Raw genomic sequence first — 20065 nt, forward strand, 5'->3', positions numbered from 1 at the left:
GTATCCCATGGTCTGATGTGAGGGGGTCCTTCCTCCCTCTCAGCCTGCTGGCCACCAGGTCAAGAGAGGACAAGAGGCAATAGCAGCGACAGAAAACTTTGTACTGGCCCATGAGCATAAATAGAGACAGCCCCCTGGGAGAGAGACTTCAGTGAATCAGCTACACTGTATTCCAGAATATAAAGAATATATAAGACTGGGGAGCCTGGGGACAAACCCTAATTTTCGTTAAGTGGCAGACTCCTATCACAAGGCTTTGTATGTGGCAGTAGGTAGGGTTCTATCAAAATGGCTAGAGCACTTGCCTAATTACCATGTGTGTCATCAGGGGAAGAGGTTTGCAGGGAATTGTATCAAGGGTCACCCTTGAGATAAGTCAGGTATCCTGGGCCAAGAGAAATCCTCCAGATAAGGCTGGGTAGAGAGCAGGAAGCTTTGCTGGGGAGGAGGGAAGGAGGGAGGGAGGGAGGGAGGGAGGGAGGGAGGGAGGGAGGGAGGGAAGGAGGGGGGAGGGAGGGAGGGAGTGAGTTTCTGTATTGCTGAGCTTAGAGAAAGCTGCCAGGCCATAGTAGACAGTGACCTCTACCAAACAGCAATGTCTTCCAATAGTCTGACACCTATTTAGGAAAGAATTTCAGATAATCAAAAATCAAACACATATCTTTAACTTCTTAACAGTTATAGCTTAAACTGTACTAAAACTGTGACATTCAAGGAAAGGGGCTTTTATGACTGATGAATGTATAAGTTAGAAAAATCTTTCTGCTGAATAGTTTAGCAGTGTGATCTGAGTCTTGAAAAGATTTGTACCTGGTGACCCTGTTTTGCTCTTGGGATTCTTCAGCATCACCATAATCAGAGACACATATGAAATGTATGTTCTGGGCTTGTCAGGGCCTTCTAATAAAGAAGAGCAGGAAGCAAGTTCATCCACAAAGAAAAAAAAAAAAAGAAGAAGCCTTTCAAATGTTAAAGTGTTAGGGAATCATCACAATTGTGCCTTCGCATGACAAAGAATTTGTCAATAGGTGAATTGATGATTCATCTCAGAGTATAAACTACAGAGTAGTGGAATATTAGTTAGCAAGAAAAAGTAATTTTTATACACACAGTGTGAATGAATTTTAGACTATTATTCAGGACAAAAGATTAAAATGCAAACAGAGGGTATATTTTTGAAGCTGCTTGTGTCGAGTTCTAGAACAAAGCTTGTCTCTGTCTAAAGGAAACAGAAATGCTGAAGCAAGGGTTTTTTGGTTTTGTTTTTTTTTTTTTTTTTACAAGTTCAGGAAGAACTCTCTGGCTCAAACTCATCCCCTCTGCTTACTTCATTTCTTCTTTTGACTATGTAAACTAGACTTCAAAATCCATGTGTTCCGAGAAGAGCTAATGAAACAGGCAAAGCATTCACCCAGCAGCCTTAAGGAGAGGCTGTGTGTCGGCATGGTTCTAATTATGTCCAATAGTGAACACCAGCAGAGATAAGAAAGTAGACACAAGAAAGACATATGCTGGTAAATATGTACAAGCTTTGTGTTAGAGAAACAGGTAAAGATCCTTGAAGCCTCGCTTCATGTTTGGATTTCCATTTCTCTGCATCCCAGCTTTGGCCTTTGGGTCTTCAAGTGTGGAGCGTGTGTACCTCTGCCTCTGATGACCTTTCTCCTGCTCTGTGACTATTTAATTCCTTCTTCACCTCCAGCTCTCAGCTCAGTCTTGAATTGAGTCCTCCCTGTGAGTCATCCCTGTTCTGGATTAGGTCAAATCCCTGTACTAATTGCCTTTACTGTTCCTCTGACATACCTAACAGACTCAGCTTAATGAAGGAGAGGTTTCCTTTGGCACATAGTTTGAGAGAGTTAAGTTGTGGGCATCTGGTTCTGTTTCTGAACCTAGAGTGACAGAGTGTGTTGTGTGGAGAAGCTGCTCATGCTAGAACAAACAGGAAGCAGAGAGAGTAAAGCAGGAACCATGGACCAGGTAGACTGTTCACAGGCATGTGCTGTAGGGCCTCTTCCTCCAGCTAGACCACCTCCTAAAGTTCCTACAACTAACTGGGGTCCAGGCATTCAACAAAGGAACCTTCAGTGGTGTTTCATTTGAAAGCCACAACATACCTTATTCCTTCCTCTTGATGGCACTTAGACATTTTCATTTCCTTGGGTCTACAAGTTAGCCTTCAGAATGGCAAATTGTCCAAGACTTCTGACACCAACTGCAAATTTGATAATCTTCCCCAAATCATCATCACCTTTGATAATTTGATAGAAAAAAACTCACAAAATTCATTGAAACCAATTGTAGCAGCAGCTGTATTTATTTCAGAAGGTGGGGATACAAAGAAGACTACAAAGAGAAATAGGGCAGAGTCTAAGCTACCAAACAGAAAGTTGTAAAAGACACTTGGTGACACTGTGACTGTGCATAAGATATTGACCTTTAGGAAGCTCCCTGGAGCTCTGATGTCCAACCTCTTGAAGTCTCATTATGTATGATAAGTTGATTGATTGTCCATGTGTTTGAACACTGTCTCTGTCTTGTGAAAGGAATATTCTGTCTGTGCCCAGCCTCTACTTCAGACTACAGGGTATGGAAGGCTCCACTCCCAGTGACCTCATTAGCATAAACTCTTAGGTATATTCTCAAGGATGCACCACCATTAGCAGACACTCCTGTCAGTTTAGGAATATCCAAGGGTGTGCCTTGTTCAATGAGTTATTGCTGATTGATTAAGTGGTAGCACATAGGGAGTGCTTAATGCACTTACTGAAAGAACAAGCAAGGTGATTTTCCTTATTAAATTTCCTGTTGCCTTTGGGACCCTACTCCTCATACTGGGTGGCCTTGCCCAGCCTTAATACATAGGGAGGTGCTTAGTCTCACTGCAGCTTGATGCAACTTGCCATATGTGGTTGATATTCATGAGAGAACTGCCCTTTCTAAAACAGAAATGGAGGAGGAGTGGAATGGGGGTGGGGCCAGGGGGAATGCGGAGGAACTGGGAGGAGAGAAGGGAAGGGAAACTGTGGCCAGGATGTATGTAAACTAGCTAAATAAATAAATTTATTTTAAAAAATTTCCTGTTAACATAGTGCTCATGTGCTGGTTTGAATATATCCTCAGTTGTCGTGAGAGTTCTAGTTCAATGATATGCTTAATAAGAATGCTCCCCCAAAATGAGTTCGGAGTCTTTCTCTCTATAACAAGCAGCACCCTCAACCACTGAGTGAGGAATTAAATTGTGCAGAGTTCAACGTCTCTTCCAGCTCCAACAACAAGCTATTTGTCCTTAGAAAGCAAAAAAAGCTATAGCAAGAAGACTAGTTTACATGGCTGCATGAAACTTGGGGATATGTAAATTCTCAAAACCAAATAAGAAACAGAGTAATTCAGCTGAACTCCAAAACTCATCTTTAATATTTGACAACATAGGTTTGAGTTACAACACTACAAGTTTGTTAGTTTGATAGAATTTATCTTTGGAGCCTATCCTGACACTCTCTCTGGGGACCAGTCTGGTCTCGAACTCACAGAGATCTGCCTGCCTCTGCCTCCCGAGTGCTGGGATTAAAGGCGTGTGCCACCAACGCCCGGCACAATTTTTTAAAAATCCGGGGTTAATTATATCTGGCACTTATATTGCCTACTGTGGGCCTTTAGGATGTGACTGATAATGATATTAATTGTGTCTCTACATGAGAGTGTCAATGCCCTAGCAGTTAGACCTTTGAAACATTGTTTTTGACTTTTTTGTTTGTTTTGTTTTGTTTTGTTTTGTTTTTCAAGACAGGGATCCTCCTGCCTCTGTCTCCAGAGTGCTGGGATTAAAGGCTTGCGCTACCAACGCCCGGCTGAAACATGGATTTTAATTTTTGACTTTTTTGTTTGTTTTGTTTTGTTTTGTTTTGTTTTTCAAGACAGGGATCCTCCTGCCTCTGTCTCCAGAGTGCTGGGATTAAAGGCTTGCGCTACCAACGCCCGGCTGAAACATGGATTTTAATCCAAAGTAATGCGTAGACATTCAAATATAACAAGCGTTTCAAAACTCATTACCAACCAAAATACTCTAAACACCTTTGCAGCACACACATTAAAAATGTGCAAATGCCACTGCTACTCATGTGTTCATAAAATGCTACTTCCTCTTGCCATTTTAGTGTTACCACAGGCAGTCACCCAGTTTGAAGAACTGGTTGGAATGGCAGAGACCCTGCTTAAGGGTGGAGGAGCCGTGTCCACACCTGCGTCTACTCTCTGGAGAGCAACGAACAACTCCTCCCCAGACTCCTTTGCCTCTCTGTGCAGTAATTCCAACTCTAGCTCCAGCTCCCCAAGTTCCCTGAAGGCTGAGGAAGAGCAGCCTCCTGGTGAGAAGCAGGTTGGTTGGAATAATACCCCTCTAGTTCTCTGAAAACAGCCGGACACAAAAACCAAAAGAAGGGTTAAGCAGTGGGGTCTCATGGGGATACGTCAAGGCAGATTTAGGTCCTGACAACAAAGAATTAGACCCCTACAACAAAGAATCTTTTTATTTTAACAATGAGAGTTAATATTTGTGAAACAGACACCAAATTTAGAAACATTAAAAAGCAAATACTGGGAGTAAGTACAGCTTTTGAACTACAAAATTTGTGCACCAGTTATGGAAGTAGACTTATATACTAAAGGCAAATCTTTGTGTCACTGAGAGAAGTGTGGCCTCGCATGCTTCATGCGCACAGTGATTTATGTTTTTCCTGATCAAGAAACCAAAACTAAAAATGTAAAACTTGTGTTAAAACCAGGTATAAGCCTAAGAAAATAGCTCTTCCAAGGTGGTAATGAACGAGTGAGCGAATATCAGAGTATCTGAATGTTTGTATATAATTTCCTGTTGCTATGCGACAGATTACCACAAACTTAGTGATTTTACACGCGGATTTGTTTTCTCAGAGTTCTGAAATCCAGAATCCAAAACAGGGCTCAGCGGTATGAAATCAATGTGCAAGCAGCAACACCCTTTATGGGAGACTCTAGAAAAGGGTCTGTTTCCCATTTGTTTAAGTCACTATTGTAGAATTTGGATTCTAGTGGCTGTAGAAATGAATGTCCTGTTTTCTTCCTGACTGCAGATTGGTCATCCATGTTTCTAAAACCTCTAGTGCTTGGCTTAGGGCTCCATCTTCCATCCACCATCTCACTTCACACCGGGCTCAGGGCTCCATCCACCGTCTCACTTCACACCGGGCTCAGGGCTCCATCCACCATCTCACTTCACACCAGGCTCAGGACTCCATCCACCATCTCACTTCACACCAGGCTCAGGGCTCCATCCTCCATCTCACTTCACACCTGGCTCAGGGCTCCATCCTCCATCTCACTTCACACCAGGCTCAGGGCTCCATCCACCATCTCACTTCACACCAGGCTCAGGACTCCATCCACCATCTCACTTCACACCGGGCTCAAGGCTCCATCCTCCATCTCACTTCACACCAGGCTCAGGGCTCCATCCGCCATCTCACTTCACACCAGGCTCAGGGCTCCATCCTCCATCTCACTTCACACCGGGCTCAGGGCTCCATCCACCATCTCACTTCACACCGGGCTCAGGGCTCCATCCACCATCTCACAGTCAAGCCTCTCCCTTCACGTCTTTCCCCCAATCTTTTTTTTTTTTTGGCCCCCTCTTCTACCCCCATCATCTGTTTTTAAGGACTCCATGAGACAACCTGTCTGATCCAGAATAATCTTCCATCTCAAAATGCTTAACTTTCACTACATTTGTATGTACATTTGTACATCTCCAGTGGGGTAACGTATCCACAGGAACCAGAGATTAGGAGGGGGCATCTTCTGAGAGCCATGATTCTCCAAACATAAAATAGGGTTGATCTTAAGGCATCACGTTTAGATGACCCAAGAAAAATTTGCATATATTCCAAGCAAATACCTCATAAAGCCAACAAACATTTCAAATATCACTAAGTCCTTTATCTAAAATGTAAAATACGTACTAAATTACAAAATACCACCTTAAAGAGTGCAGATGTTTTGTGGTATGTCTTAATTAGCACTTTTATTTCTCCAGGTATCATCTCTTTTTCTAATCTCAGTTATCATTTTTTTTTATTTTTTAGTTCAAGATTGAAAAATGGCAGATTGCCCGTTGTAATAAGAGCAAGCCTCAGAAATTTATTAATGATTTAATGCAAGTGCTTTACACAAATGAATACATGGCCACACACAGTCTGACTGGGGCAAAATCCTCTACTTCAAGAGACAAAGTTGTAAAACCAGCTATGAATCAGAATGAAGTTCAAGAAATCATAGGTGATAATTTCATTGCATTATATTTTCACAAGACAGGTTTTTTAATTATTATTAAAATGGTCATTGAATCTAGGCATGATGGGGCATCCTTGTCATTCCAACACTTGAGAGGTGGAGGTGGGAGGACCAGGAATTCGATATCATTCTGGCTGCATAGCAAAGTCAACAGCCAGCCTAGGCTGCATGAGACCTATTTTCAAAGGAAAGAAAGAAAGAAAGAGAAAGTGTCTATAACTGAGAAGTTTAAATTAATAAAATTCAAAGCTTCAGAAAACAGCAACGTCACTATTTTAAAATTTCAGTTACAATTTGTGTCATCTTCTCTTTCTTAATTATATCCTCCATGTATTGTTTGTTTCTAGAAAGAGATCTCTTTAACCACATACTTTTAAAATTAGTAGTCTGCCTTAAAAACAATGATCTACCTTTTCCAGTTTTTGCTTTGTTTTGGTTTTGAGCGTCTCTGACCAAGCTCTTTGTGTACCATTTCTTAGTTAACAAGAGATCAATTTGTTTTGACTAATGTTAGAAATGAATAAAAATCAATCCATGACAGCTTGGAGCAAAAAACATGAAATTCATAGCAAGTAGAAGACTTAAAGCCGAATGATGTCATAGGAAGACAAGGATGCATGACGTGTTTATAGTATCGCTTGTCTGTTAGCCTGTCTGTTAGCTTTCAAATCCTGAGTGTATTCATCTGATTAAATATGCCATGACAATTGGGCTACTTCTGTAAATCTGAGACAAAACTAAATTTTGCCTCAGTTCACATGACGAAAACTCCTCACAAAGTGCTCTTGTGTGCTGCTGTGATCTTTTACAGGAATAACCAAACAAGTATTTCCCAGCTCGGATGATATTTCAATCAGAAGGATGATAGGACAAAAACTGAATAACTGCACCAAGAAGCCAAATGTGAGCAAAACTCTTCACTCTCAGGATATTAAGTAGCTCCTAATGGTATGTCTTTCAAGTGTTCATGCTCTTCAAACTCTGTTCTGCTGTTATCTGTGGACACTCAGCTAGGGGGGACTAGTAGCCTGTGACATGCTACTCGGTGCCCTTTTGGGTATGAGGAGGACAGGGGAGGGATCGAAATTTGGGAAGTGCTGAGTTCTGTCATAAAGTGTCTCTTTCCCTGACCATCCCTGATATTGGGATAGGTATTGGTAGATATTAAAATCAGTTGTTATAATTTAGTGGGTTTTTTTTTTTAAGTCAGGCATTGACTCAATAATCAGGAGAGCTTCCATGAGGCCCAGACTCCCAGAGTTCCTAACATCTCCCAAAAGCACCAACCAGGAGACAAGACCTTTAACTCACTGGCCTGGTGTATAATGACCAAGTTTCCTCTAAATGCTACATACCCAGCTCTTCAGATTCATATGGCTCTCTTTTGGAGCACATTATTATATTTCAGAATTCCATAAGGTATTTTTATGCCCTACTCTATTACGTTTTAATACCATAAACTAACAAGCAAAGACACAACAGACTATAGGTGACTATAGCAGCCACCAAAGCAAATGAACATTAGAAGATTTTTAGATCAGTTCTGATTATGCTTGAGAATAATAGTGTGATTAAGTCACCTTGGTCGGCATTAGTTCAAATCAAACCAAAGGAGTAGGACATAGTGGTTTGTGCCTGTAATCCAACAAACAGGAGGCTCTTAAGTTTTAGGCTAGCCTGGGCTATATAGTGCTATACTATGCTGGGCTTTAAGGCAAGACCTTGTCTCAAAAAATTGAAATAAGTGACTGTTTATCGATGAAGAAAATCTGTTCTTTTGCCTCCTTTGCCTAGGCCGTGTGTGTGTGTGTGTGTGTGTGTGTGTGTGTGTGTGTGTGTGTGTGTGTGTGTGTGTGATCCCAAGTTGCTCAGACTAGGAAGGAATGTGTATTTTGAGTCAGAATTGGAAATCAGCACTTGAATGGAAACTTTGTTTACAGCAGGAGATAGCCTTCATTTGAAGTCATTCAAATTATGTCCTGAAGACTTGGGAAAAGATGCTTGCTTCTGGGAGAAAGGATCACACCAGATGTTTTTGGCTTGCTGAGTTAGCCACAGCACCATCTACTGGAATGCCTCTGTAATTTTCTCTGCTGGGTCATTTAACTCACAGGAGCCACATTTACTTAGGCAAACCATAACCCTGCCTTGCCTCACACCCCAACACCCAAAGTATTCTTCAGGAAAATGACTGTGGTGGCTATTCTTGGCTGTAAACTTGACCACATCTGGAATTAACTAACACTCAATTATCAGGGCCACACCTTCTGCTGGCAGCCTATGTAAAGGACATGGAAGAAGGGAGCTCTTTGCCTGCTTGCCCTCACTCTCAATGACATGTCGTCTTTTTATTGGCATTATTAGAGTCTACTTTTTTGGGATTCCAGTGTATACTAAAGACCAGCTGAGCCAGCCACCATCATAGATGGAACAGCCATTGAACTAGCTGGACCACAGCCTGTAAACCATTCTAATTTCTCTCTTAGCTGGACCACAGCCTGTAAATCTAATTAGAAATTCTAATTTCTAATCTCTCTCTCTCTCTCCCTCTCTCTCTCTCTCTGTACACACATTCTATCAGTTTTGTTCCTCTGGGGAACACTAATACAATGACTTTGCTGACATTCTCATCACCAGAGAGATTCAGATGTCTATAATTCCTAGGCATCCCAGAGCCTAACAGCAACCATTATCTCCATGTGGCTGTGCCTGGCTCCCAGAACAGAGCTCAGGTTGTCTTAGTTGATAAGATTTGAAAAGACAGCTACTTTCCAGCTAAGTTTCCTTTCTTTGAGAGGAAGAGCTAAATCCCTGTCTCCTTTTGAAAACTGTCTGTTTTCATCCCATGGGTGCCCTCTAGCAGCTTCCTTGAGAATTGCTAAGAACTCATAGATGCAGTCTTTATATCCTTTCCTAGTTCTTCTCATTTGTTTCTTTCGTGAGCTAAGGTTTGATTTCTAAGGACTGAAGAGTCTTAGGCTATCACTCCTGTACCATCGAAAGGCCTAAGACTTCTCTCCTGAAATTCTCAAAGCTGTCTGTCTCTATCTGAACATTTCTTTATGCTTATGTTATAACAACGATGATTTCATATAGTGTTGTTTAAAAAGAGGGTCATAGGTTATTTTGTTCTCTTGCTACCACCAGAAGATGTTTAGAAGTGTCTGAAAGTCGTTTGGCTTTCATATCTGGGTACTATTACTGGCATTTAGCAATCGAGCAGTGCCACCAAACAGCCTGCAATTCATAGTAAAGCCTCTCACCCCCTTAGTCTACCCAGCAAAGACCCACCCACATCATCACTGAAGCTAAGAAACCCTAGTTCAATGTGGTCTCATTATTTTGGAAATAATGATACTAAAACCTGAAGAAATAAAATGAATTGTCATGGTCCCATGTCTAGTGACCACTAGACAGCATTCATATCAGCTTTTCTTTTTGTTTCAGTTCATTTCAATTATGGTAACTGTTCTGGGGAGCCCACCAGAGGAGACTGCTCAGACATGTGTTTAAGCCAAGAGAAAGTCTTTATTACCCTGCTGGAGACTATACTGGGTATTTGGGATCCCCCAGTGTGGCACTGAGTCTTTCTCTTGGGGTAAGCTTTTAAGCACAAAAACCATGCCCTGAGTTGACATACTTGAGTTAACAAGAACAGTTAGCCAGAAGCAGAGCTACAGAGGCCAAAAAGCAAAGTTAATACATTTAGAGACTTTCCCATAACTATGGACTTAAGTGCATTAGGTCTTTATTTTCATTTTGGCAGGTGGTGCTGTCTATACACTGAGTTCACAGCCTGAATGGTGCTCCCATCACAGAGTCAATCATGCTAAGGTCTGGGGTCCTGTTAAAGAAACAAAATTAGTGCATAGGGAGTGACGTGTAAAGGGAGTTTTCTTTAGCTCATGATTCTATAGGATGAAACTCTAAGATCTGGACAGCCTATGTGTTCACTCTGGTGAGGACCTCATGGTGAGTGTTGTTAAAGTAGTGGGATATCACACAGAAGAGAGAACATCACATTCAGGACAGGAAGCCAGGAATTCAGGACCAGACCCTTCTCTAACAGTGAACTTACAGGTCAAAAAGAGCAGAGTGAAACCCTTCCAAGAGTGGTACCCCGATGATGTAACCTCCCTCCACTAAGACCACCTCATGAAGGTCCCACCATCTCAACACAGTGAGAACAAGCCACCAGAATGGGCAACACTGGGTCAAACTGTAGCACACAGCTCTCTGGAGAAACAGAACCAATAGGATATATATCAATTGTATTTATATGTAGAGAGAGTCGGGGAGGGGAGAGTCTCTCAAGTGTGTTCATTCAGTTGTAGGATATCAAGCTGAAAATGCAGGCTGGTTGGGTGGAGACCAGGGAAGAGTTGATGTTTGAGTCAGAGTTGAAGGCCACTTAGAGGCAAAATTTCTTCTTCCTCAGAGGACATCAGTCTTTAAAGGCTTTCAACTATTCGGAAGAGGCTGCACTCAAATAGTAGGGGATATCCGGCTTTATTCAAGTACTAATTTAAGTTTTACTATAATATAAAAATACATTCAAGGAAGCACTTAAGCAGAAATTTGATCTATTAAAGGTATACAATTGTTGACATAAAATCAACCATCACAACTATTGGTTTGGGGGCAGGGTATCTGGTTGGAAAGTCTGTTCTATGGACTTTGGAAAGCCACTTGACTTCATGAACTTCAACTTTTTCTGTGTTTTAAAAATTAATTTCATGATGAGCATACAAAGAAATGGGTTTAACTGTAACATTTTCATACCTTTTCTCTGCCCTCCCATATAATCCCTCTCCCCTCTTGCTGTGCCCTTTTCCCCACAAACACTCCCCCTTTCTGTTTCCTTCCATGGCACATATATTCTATTGCTCCCCACCTCTTTCACTCTTCCTTCCAGATTACTATAATCTGTCTACTCTCGTGTCCCATATATAAATATGTACATATATGCACATGTATGAATTGAAATCTGGATTATGCATAGGAAAAAAGCATGCATTGCCTGCAGTTTCACCCTTTCTGGAAACATCACAAGTTCATTCTTCTTACAGGTGAAGAAAGCTTATGCATGTAAAAAAAAATATTTTCTTCATTCAGTCACCTGTTGGACACCTAGGCTGTCTCCATATCTTTTCAGCTTCATGAGATCCTATTGAATAATTATTGATCTTAGCACCTATGCCAACAGCGTTCTATTCAAAAAGTCTTCTCCTGGGCCAATGAGTTCAAGGTTATTCCCCCACTTTCTCTTCTATCAGGTTCAGTGTATCTGGTTTTATATTGAGGCCTTTGATCCATCCAGAGTTGAGTTTAGTGCAGGTTGAAAGTCTATTTGCATTCTTCTACATACAGATATCAATTTTGACCAGCACCATTTGTTGAGGATGCCATCGTTTAGCCAATGTGTATTTCTGGCTTCTTTCAGGTGTCCATAGGTGTACGAACTTATTTCTGGGTCTTCAATTCTATACCACTGATCAACATGTCTGTCTTTATATCAATACTATTTTGTCTTTATTACTATAGATCTGTAGTGCAACTTGATATCAGGGATGGTGATATCTCCAGCAGTTCTTTTATCATTTAGGAGTGTTTTAACTACCCTGTTGTTGTTTTTTTTTAATGTTTTCACATGAAGCTGAAAATTGTCCTTTCAAGATCTGTGAAGAATTGTGCTGTAATTTTGATGGGATTGCATTGAATCTGTAAATTACTTTTGGTAGGATGGCCATTTTCACAATATTAATCCTACTGATCAATGAGCATGAGGAATCTTTCCATCTTTCAATTTCTTCAGTGTCTTAAAGTTTTTTTAATTTATTTAACTTTATTTTATGTGCATTGGTGTGAGGATGTCAGATCCCCTGGAACTGAGTTATAGACAGATGTGAGCTGCCATGTGGGGGTTGGGAATTGAACTCAGGGCCTCTACAAGAGCAGCCAGTGCTCTTGACCACTGACCCATCTCTCCAGCCCCTATCTTAAAGTTTTTAATCATACAATCTTTTACTTGCATGATTAAAGTTACCCCAAGATATTTTGTATTTTATTTAAGGATATTGTGAAAGGTATTGTTTCCCTGATTTTTTTTCTGCAGTCCATTTGTCATTTGTACATAGGAAGGCTACTGATTTTTCTGTGTTAATTTATTATGGTGGTGGTGGTATTTTGCTTTGTTTTTTCAAGATAGGGTTTCTCTATGTATCCCTGGCTGTCCTAGAACTCACTCTGTAAGACCAAGCTGGTCTCAAACTCACAGAGATCCACCTGCTTCTGCCTCCTGAGTGCTGGGATTAAATGTGTGCGCCACCACTGCCTAGCCCCTTCAACTTTTTAATGTAGACATTTAGTGCAATGAATGTGCCTCTTAGAACCACTTCCATCGTGTCCTATAAGTCTGGGTATGTTTTCATTTTCATTCAATTCAAAAAGTTTTTTTTCTTAATTTCTGTCTAGACCCATTTTTCATTCAATAGAGAGTTGTTTAGTTTCCATGGCTTTGTAAGGTTTCTGTTTTTTTCTATTGATGTTCAGCTTTAATCCATAGTGGTTCAGATAGGATACAAGGTGTTATTTCAATTTTCTTGTATCTGTTGGGACTTGCTTTCTTTCTAAGTATCTGGCTAATTTTTGAAAAAGTCTCATGAGCTGCCAAGAAAAAGGTATATTATTTTGTGTTTGGGAAATATATTCTGTAAATATTTGTTAGGCCCATTGGTTTTATTGTGTCAGCGCCTTCATTTTTCTGTTTAGTTTCTGTCTGGATGACTTGTGTGTTGGCAAGAATGAGATATTTGTCATTATCACCGTGTGAGGGTCAGTATGTGACTTAAGTTATATTAGTGTTTCTGTTATACCCCCAACAGTACCCTTGTGTTTGGTGTACAGATGTTAAGAATTTCAACATCCTCTTAGTGGATTTTTCCTTCCCTATCTCTTCTGATTAGTTTTATTTTGAAGTCAATTTTGTCAGATATTAAAATGGCTATACCAACTTGCTTCTTAGGTCCATTTGCTTGGAATATTTTTTTCCAACCTTCACCCTGAGGTAATGTCTATCCATGATGTTGAGGTGTGTTTCCTGCATGCATCAGATGAATCTTTTTTCACATCCACTCTGTTAGTCTGTGTCTTTTTATTGGGGAATTGAGTCCATTGATACTGAGAGAGATAAACAACCAATGATAGTTGCTTTCCTGTTATTTACACTGGCTATTTTAAGGTCTTTTTCTTGTGCTTCAGCTATGTTGGAATATTCAGGGCCTGCTGTGGTAGGATTGCTGGCCTGTAGTGGAGACACACTGTGTTGGCTATAATTGATTGTGTTTTTACACTAGGGGCTAGGCATCTGGGTTTGGGGTGATTGTAATTCTAGGTACTGATATCTGGTCTTGTCTTTGTTGGGTGGTTGTTTTGCTTCTTGGTTTTGGTTGCCCCTTCTGTTTCTTACGAGAGTTTGGTGGCTGTGAGTTGCCAGGTAGGGAATGCTTCTGAGATCCTGCCAGGTATAGCCTCTGTTATTGTTTTGTTTAAAAAGAAGAAAAGAGAAATTTCTGAGACAGACATAAGACTATAAGTTTATTATAAGGCCCGGTAGAATGGGGAGGCTAAGAAGAGGAACAGGGTAATGGCTGACCGCCATGGCCGGTCGCCATAGAGAGACAGAGCGGGGAAACAGAGACGGGAGAGCACACAGAGAGAGAGAGAGACAGGGGGAGAGAGAGAGAGAGAGTAAAGGGGCAGGGGCCTATCTTTTAAAGGGGTCCTCTGCACCTGCGTGCAGACTTCTTTCCCATGGAACCTTGGGCTGACCAGGGTATTGCCTGAGTGGATTCCACCAGGTAACAGGGGCAGGCCAGCATAATGCCTGAACCTTTCATTCCCACCTCTACTTATTATTAAAAAAAGGTGGGGTGTTTAGACATGGCAGGTTAAGGAATAAGGGCGTCGAATTCTTAAGACTGCTTCCTGCTGACGTGGGGGGCGTTGACCATCTTTGGGGGACCCGAGAAGGTTGGGGTGCTGCCACGTCCTGGGGAAGCTGGTTGTTTCATTGCAGTCCAGGCTGTATGGAACTCCCTGGCGCCTCTTAGACCTGGCAAGATGTTGACAGAGCAGAAGACAAGGTTGAGTTTAGAAAAAAATTTTTCTTAGGTCCTGTCACTTGAGGGGAAGATTGTAAGATGAGGGAGGGGTTCCCAAGGAGTCCCAAGATGAGTGAAGGGAATTTGGGACAGGGGAAAGGTTGAATATTACCTGGAGTGAATCTGACCTGTTTGGATCTGATTCGGCTCCCTGGAACTTACAAGAATCCTTAGAGTTTGTGGAAATATAAGTATTAGACACATTAGCAGCATATTCATGTTAGAAGCAACTTGGCTAAAAGCATTACCATTTTAAAAACAGACAGATTTTTGTAGGACAATGAAAAGCATCTTAATCTTGACCTTGTAGTTATTATCCTATAGTGGTATTGTTGAACTTTACTATGAACAGTAGCATGAGAAATAGAGAAATCAGGAACATATTTTATTCTTTTTTAATGTCTCAACTCATTTTATCACCATTTAAGCCTTTATATCCTCAGGCCTTCGTAACTACATTCTCAGACCTTCATACATCTTAGACTTTCCTATCTTTACATAGATAAACCCTAAAATACCTGTTACTGGAATCTGTTTTGCTTTAAGCTGGCAAGACTATCAGTCGTCAAAAGCATCAGAGTTCTTGAGAAGGATAAGATTTTACCTGAATCAATGATTAAAGAATAACAGAGACTTGCCAGCAGGCTGCATGGACAGCCATGCCCCTTTACTCTCTCTCTCTCTCTCCCCCGTCTCTCTCTCTCTCTGTGTGCTCTCCCGTCTCTGTTTCCCCGCTCTGTCTCTCTATGGCGACCGGCCATGGTGGTCAGCCATTACCCTGTTCCTCTTCTTAGCCTCCCCATTCTACCGGGCCTTATAATAAACTTATAGTCTTATGTCTGTCTCAGAAATTTCTCTTTTCTTCTTTTTAAACAAAACAATAACAGCCTCTGGGGCTCTGCTTAGAAGATGTTTCTTGTATTAAGAGCTGACATTTAGGGATGGGGATGGACTAGAAGAGGGTGGCCTAAAGGGGTCTACAGGAGAAAGAGCAGGGTGTACCACCAGGATCTGTTTAGTCCCCCGGGGGGAGGGGGGGAGTCTGCTACAGAGCTGGGCATTAGACTGGGGATTGGATTGGAGGAGAGGAGGGAGAGAGAAGATCTGAAGATCTGCCTGCTTCCCTGGAGAGGCCAGCAGGTCTCCAGGGAATGCCTGAGGGACTTGGACGAAAAGGGATGGAGTGGTAAGGGAGGCTGTAGGAGAAGATACATGTGATCTGCTGGAGGTGGGGGCAGAGAGGAAGGGGCGACCACAGAGGATGGTCTGCTATGGAGCCGGGGGGAGACTGGAAGGTTGGATTTGGAGGGGGCGGGGTGAGGATCTGAAGGTCACCTACCTGCTTCCTTCTCCACTGGGTTTTGAATCAGGTAAACCAGGTTTGGGGAACCGACAGCTAACAAGCAACCAATAAACATTACTGAAGAATGTTATACAGAATCGTTGATAATTTTTATTAAATGCTTCATTGGTATAGGGGGATCATTTTACCTTGTTTTAAAATTTAGCCAATACGATTTAATCATCTCAAATGAAAATTAATATAAAATATTTTAACTGTTTTCCATGCTGGAATTCCTCTAAATTAAATTATAAAACAATTCACAGCACATCTCAATAACAATAGTTCTTATCTTTAGCCCGTATTTGCACCTCTTTGAAATTTGCTTCTTTGTTTGTACAGGTATCTTAAAATAAAGCATGTTTGGTCTCATGTCAAGCATTGGATTTTGCTGGAGAATCTGAGACACATCAGAGACCATCTGTACGGCATCTGTAGTGCCCATGGCTTTCCTGGTGGGGCAAAAGGACTGGCTGAAGAAGCTGCATGCAGAGTCCATACTAACCACTAGTGATGCATCAAAACAGAGAATGTCTGTCAAACAAGCATGCAACATGATTTCTTTGGAAATATGCATTTCTCACAGCCCCAAATACTTCCCTGTACAACCAACTTAAGATAATATAAGCCCTTATCATAGCAACAAAAACATCTACCCTCCATATTGGTCAATGCCCTCCCCAAACATGTGTATAATTACTGTGCTGTTTGTTTGGGTTTTTTTTTTACATTCATCAAGCACATGCTTGGTAAAAATACAATGGAAATAATACATTTTTACAAATACAAAAGGAGTAAAGAGAGCCTAAGGGATGATAACCAAGTCTAACCAAGTAATGATGATGTAACATTAAAGTGAAACAGGATAATGGAAAAAATATATATATGTAAAAGTCTTTTCAGTATTAAACTATGCCAACAAAATCCTAAAAGCCCCAAATCCCATTTTTGTTTGTTAAAATGATGCCCCGATTTTTAGAATGGGCTCTTTGTGGAGCAGACATGACTCTCAATACTGTTAAACATCAGAATCACCTAAAGTGCACGTAGGACATATTACATCGTGTTTGATCAGCTGTGATGCTAAACTGCTTAATTTTAACATGTTTATTTCCACTGTAACAGAAGGAAAATAAATTTTAAAAATGCTGTTTAATAATGGCACAGAAAAAAGTCATTTTGTAAATCAACAAAAGATAAAATATTCTTCAAAGACTTTTCACTTGATGGCAGATCACCTGATTACTTTGCAATGTGAAGCTGTCTTTCCTTCTTTCTTTCCTTCCTTCCTTCCTTCCTTCCTTCCTTCCTTCCTTCCTTCCTTTCTTTTTCTTTCGAGGCAGGGTTTCTCTGTGTGGCTCTGGCTGTTCTGGAACAAACTCTGTAGACCAGGTTAGCCTTGAACTTGGAGATCTGCCTGCCTCTGCCTTCCAAATGCTGGGATTGAAGGTGTGTGCCACCATGTCTGGCAAAACTCTGCTTCTTGAATGTGTAAAGTGATGTTGAAGCCTGGAAAGGGGAATTCCTAAGGTGCAGTGCAGTGGACCCAGAGAATACTCTCTCTAAACATTGCTTGGTAACAGTGCGGTTGTACAAAACAGATATTCTCAATGAAATAAATTATGCAACATTTGCTACTTTTAATTAAATAAAATTAAACTCCATTAAAAACTAATGCACTTTCTTATTGTTCTTTTTGTTTCTTCATAATGTATTATTTTCAGGGCAAAACAAATTTTACTCTTTTAACCTTTCTTAACCCTTGGAGTATAAATTGTCTGATGCTCTGAATAAAGTTGACTATTGCATGAGATGAACTCCACCTCATTTATTGGCACCATTCTCTCAGGTCCTGCTACCTCTATAGTGATAAACAAGTGTCACCCAAATAGAGACATAAAGCTGGCTACAAAGATAACAGAGTTGGAACCCTCAAAGAGGGAGGTGAGTGAGAATAAAGGGGCAGAGTCTAGGGAAGGCTTTGCCTTATGTCGAGCTTTTGTATCATTGTTTTTTAAAAAAAAAGAATGAGCACAAATACCAAAATCACAATTATTGGCCTGCTTGCAAGTTATTTATAATTACAATCTCTGGCTTCCAGAAGAAGGAACTGCTGTAGAATGGGTGTGTGTTCACACAGGTCTGTGCAAAGAAGGCAGAGGCGCTCTAAGGACACTCAATTTTAGCCTTTCCAGCTGCAGGGGGTCTCAGTCTCTGAGGACTGAGACACTCTCCCTTAGCAAAGGACTTTTTTATTGTTATCCAATTTACATCTTTAGCAAGTTCATTTCTATAGCCCAAAACATCTTACCTAAGCCTCTCAAAGTGACAATGCCAATTGTAAATTCTCGATCAAGAAATACCACGGTTTGCTGGGATTTTCCTAACCAAGTTGTGCATAGGCTTTGCACCTTTGGGAAACTCTTAGACATGGTTTGCGTATTTCAAACAGAAGGCGCTAACGACAAAGGGCAGATTAAAGCCAACATTCCAGAATCAAAGCAGCTGCGGTTCTGTAGGCCGTCTCCCTACAAGAAATTTAGATGAAGAAGTATTGGGATGGAGCCTGTAGGAATATTGAAAAGGCGTATAAAGGGAGTGGGGTGGGGGAAAATCGCTGTTTGATTTTGAGTCACTTGGCCATTAAATCAGACTATTATCAAAAATACGTAAGGAAGATAAAGGGGATGTTAATCGTGAGCAAGAATGACTAAGTCCGTGAGTGAATAAAAACTGGATGATCAAACCTTCAAATTAGTAAAAGAGGCAAAAATGAAGACATCCACCCCCCAAAATATCAGGAAAATTAGGAAGTAAAAGCAGAGCCACCAACATCTATGCTGGGCAATGCCTTCAACCTCCTTATTGGAGCCACTTTAGATGTGGATCCTCCATTGCCCGGAAATGACCCTGAAGGCATGGGATGGGGAATTTGATAATCAATCTAATCTTGAATTCCCTTCACTTCCTGGTGAGGATTTAGGAGCGTCTATGTAAATGCTAAACTTACAACCTAGACAAGCTACGGCAGAGCAGAGAAAATGAAATATTTTACCAATTCCTCCTGAACTATGCTTGGTATTTCTAGTGCAATGTCAACGAAATCAAAATGTTTATGAGGGATTAGACACAGATATAATGAAATATTTTTAAAAGGCTCGTGCTTCTTTTAGACCCACTGCTCCATATTGTGGTGAATATCTTTTTGGTTGGAACAATAATACAAAATGAGTTTTATATAATTGCTGAAATGGTTCTCAGCCCTTCCCAATTTCTTCAACGGCAAATGTGGTTTACAGATGAAGCCCCTTCAAAAGTTCGACAGCTAGGACTAAGGAGTGATACTGAAAATATAACGTATGAGAAGCTGACATGGGACTGGTAGATGGGTATCAACAGATCGTAGTATATCTCCTAACACCCTCCCACATGTTAGGAACACAGCTATGGCTGCTTGGATGGAAATTGATGGGCAAGTGGACTTCGGGTCTAGTTATATTAGAATCATACAAAGTCCCTCTGAGCCTTATGCTGATTCCATTGGGAGATCCAAAGATGCTATTGAGAAACAAGTAAAAGAGGAATAAATTCAAGAGTTATTATTTGAAAGGACTGAACAGGAGCCATAACAGGCTGCTCAGTCTGCCCTCAGATCAGACCTCATTTTCAGATTTCAGTTTCCTGAGATTAGACAAGTAGTCTCTGAGGAAGATCCACCAACAAAGGACAATCAATCTCCAACACCCGAAACAGCAAGGATGAGGAGGACTGGGGGCCAAAGTCATAAACAGCTCAAAGTAATATCCAAAAAAGGACAAAGCCTGAGACTTGTCTAGGCCTGCTCCAAAATGGAAAACTGTAGCTCTGACCAGCCCCTGACTAGTCCTGGCCAATCAGAACAATATGATTGCCACTTGCTTGAGCAAATCATATTCAAAATGATCGAACCGCCTTACGACTCCCCCTTAGCAGTGCTTAAAAGAAGCCCACACTTCCCTCTCCGGACTTCAACATCTTGCCTTTGTGTTGGATGGCAGGTCCCAGCACTCTGGAATAATAAATGTTCTTGTTGATTGCATACGTGGGTGGTGGTCTTATGTGGGAATTCCTCAGGACCCTAACATTATTAAAACAGCTGCTTTTGATAATGCCAATAAAGATTGCCAAGGAATTAATCAGACCTCCTGGAGAGGTGGGCAATGTTAGGGACTTTCTGAAGTCTTGTAGAAATATG

At 41.1% G+C, this 20065-nt stretch overlaps 1 protein-coding gene across 5 annotated transcripts in view; it reads left to right on the forward strand.

Moving 5' to 3' along the window:
• Positions 1-17506, forward strand: part of Bend6 (BEN domain containing 6) — a 59799-nt gene extending 42293 nt beyond the window's left edge. For 2 of the 5 annotated variants that reach the window (XM_035452525.1, XM_027386922.2), the window contains 4 exons: positions 4158-4378; positions 6120-6312; positions 7139-7275; positions 16174-17506. In XM_035452525.1, the coding sequence (XP_035308416.1) occupies positions 4158-4378; positions 6120-6312; positions 7139-7266 (542 nt within the window). In that variant the 3' untranslated portion in view covers positions 7267-7275; positions 16174-17506. Of the gene's footprint in view, positions 1-4157; positions 4379-6119; positions 6313-7138; positions 7276-9774; positions 9798-16173 lie in introns of those variants that run through there. The other 3 variants (XM_027386924.2, XM_035452526.1, XM_027386925.2) reach the window with 3 other exon arrangements.
• The last annotated feature ends 2559 nt before the right edge of the window (positions 17507-20065 follow it).

This window comes from Cricetulus griseus (assembly GCF_003668045.3).
Source record: "Cricetulus griseus strain 17A/GY chromosome 1 unlocalized genomic scaffold, alternate assembly CriGri-PICRH-1.0 chr1_1, whole genome shotgun sequence".
Classification (NCBI taxonomy): domain Eukaryota; kingdom Metazoa; phylum Chordata; class Mammalia; order Rodentia; family Cricetidae; genus Cricetulus; species Cricetulus griseus.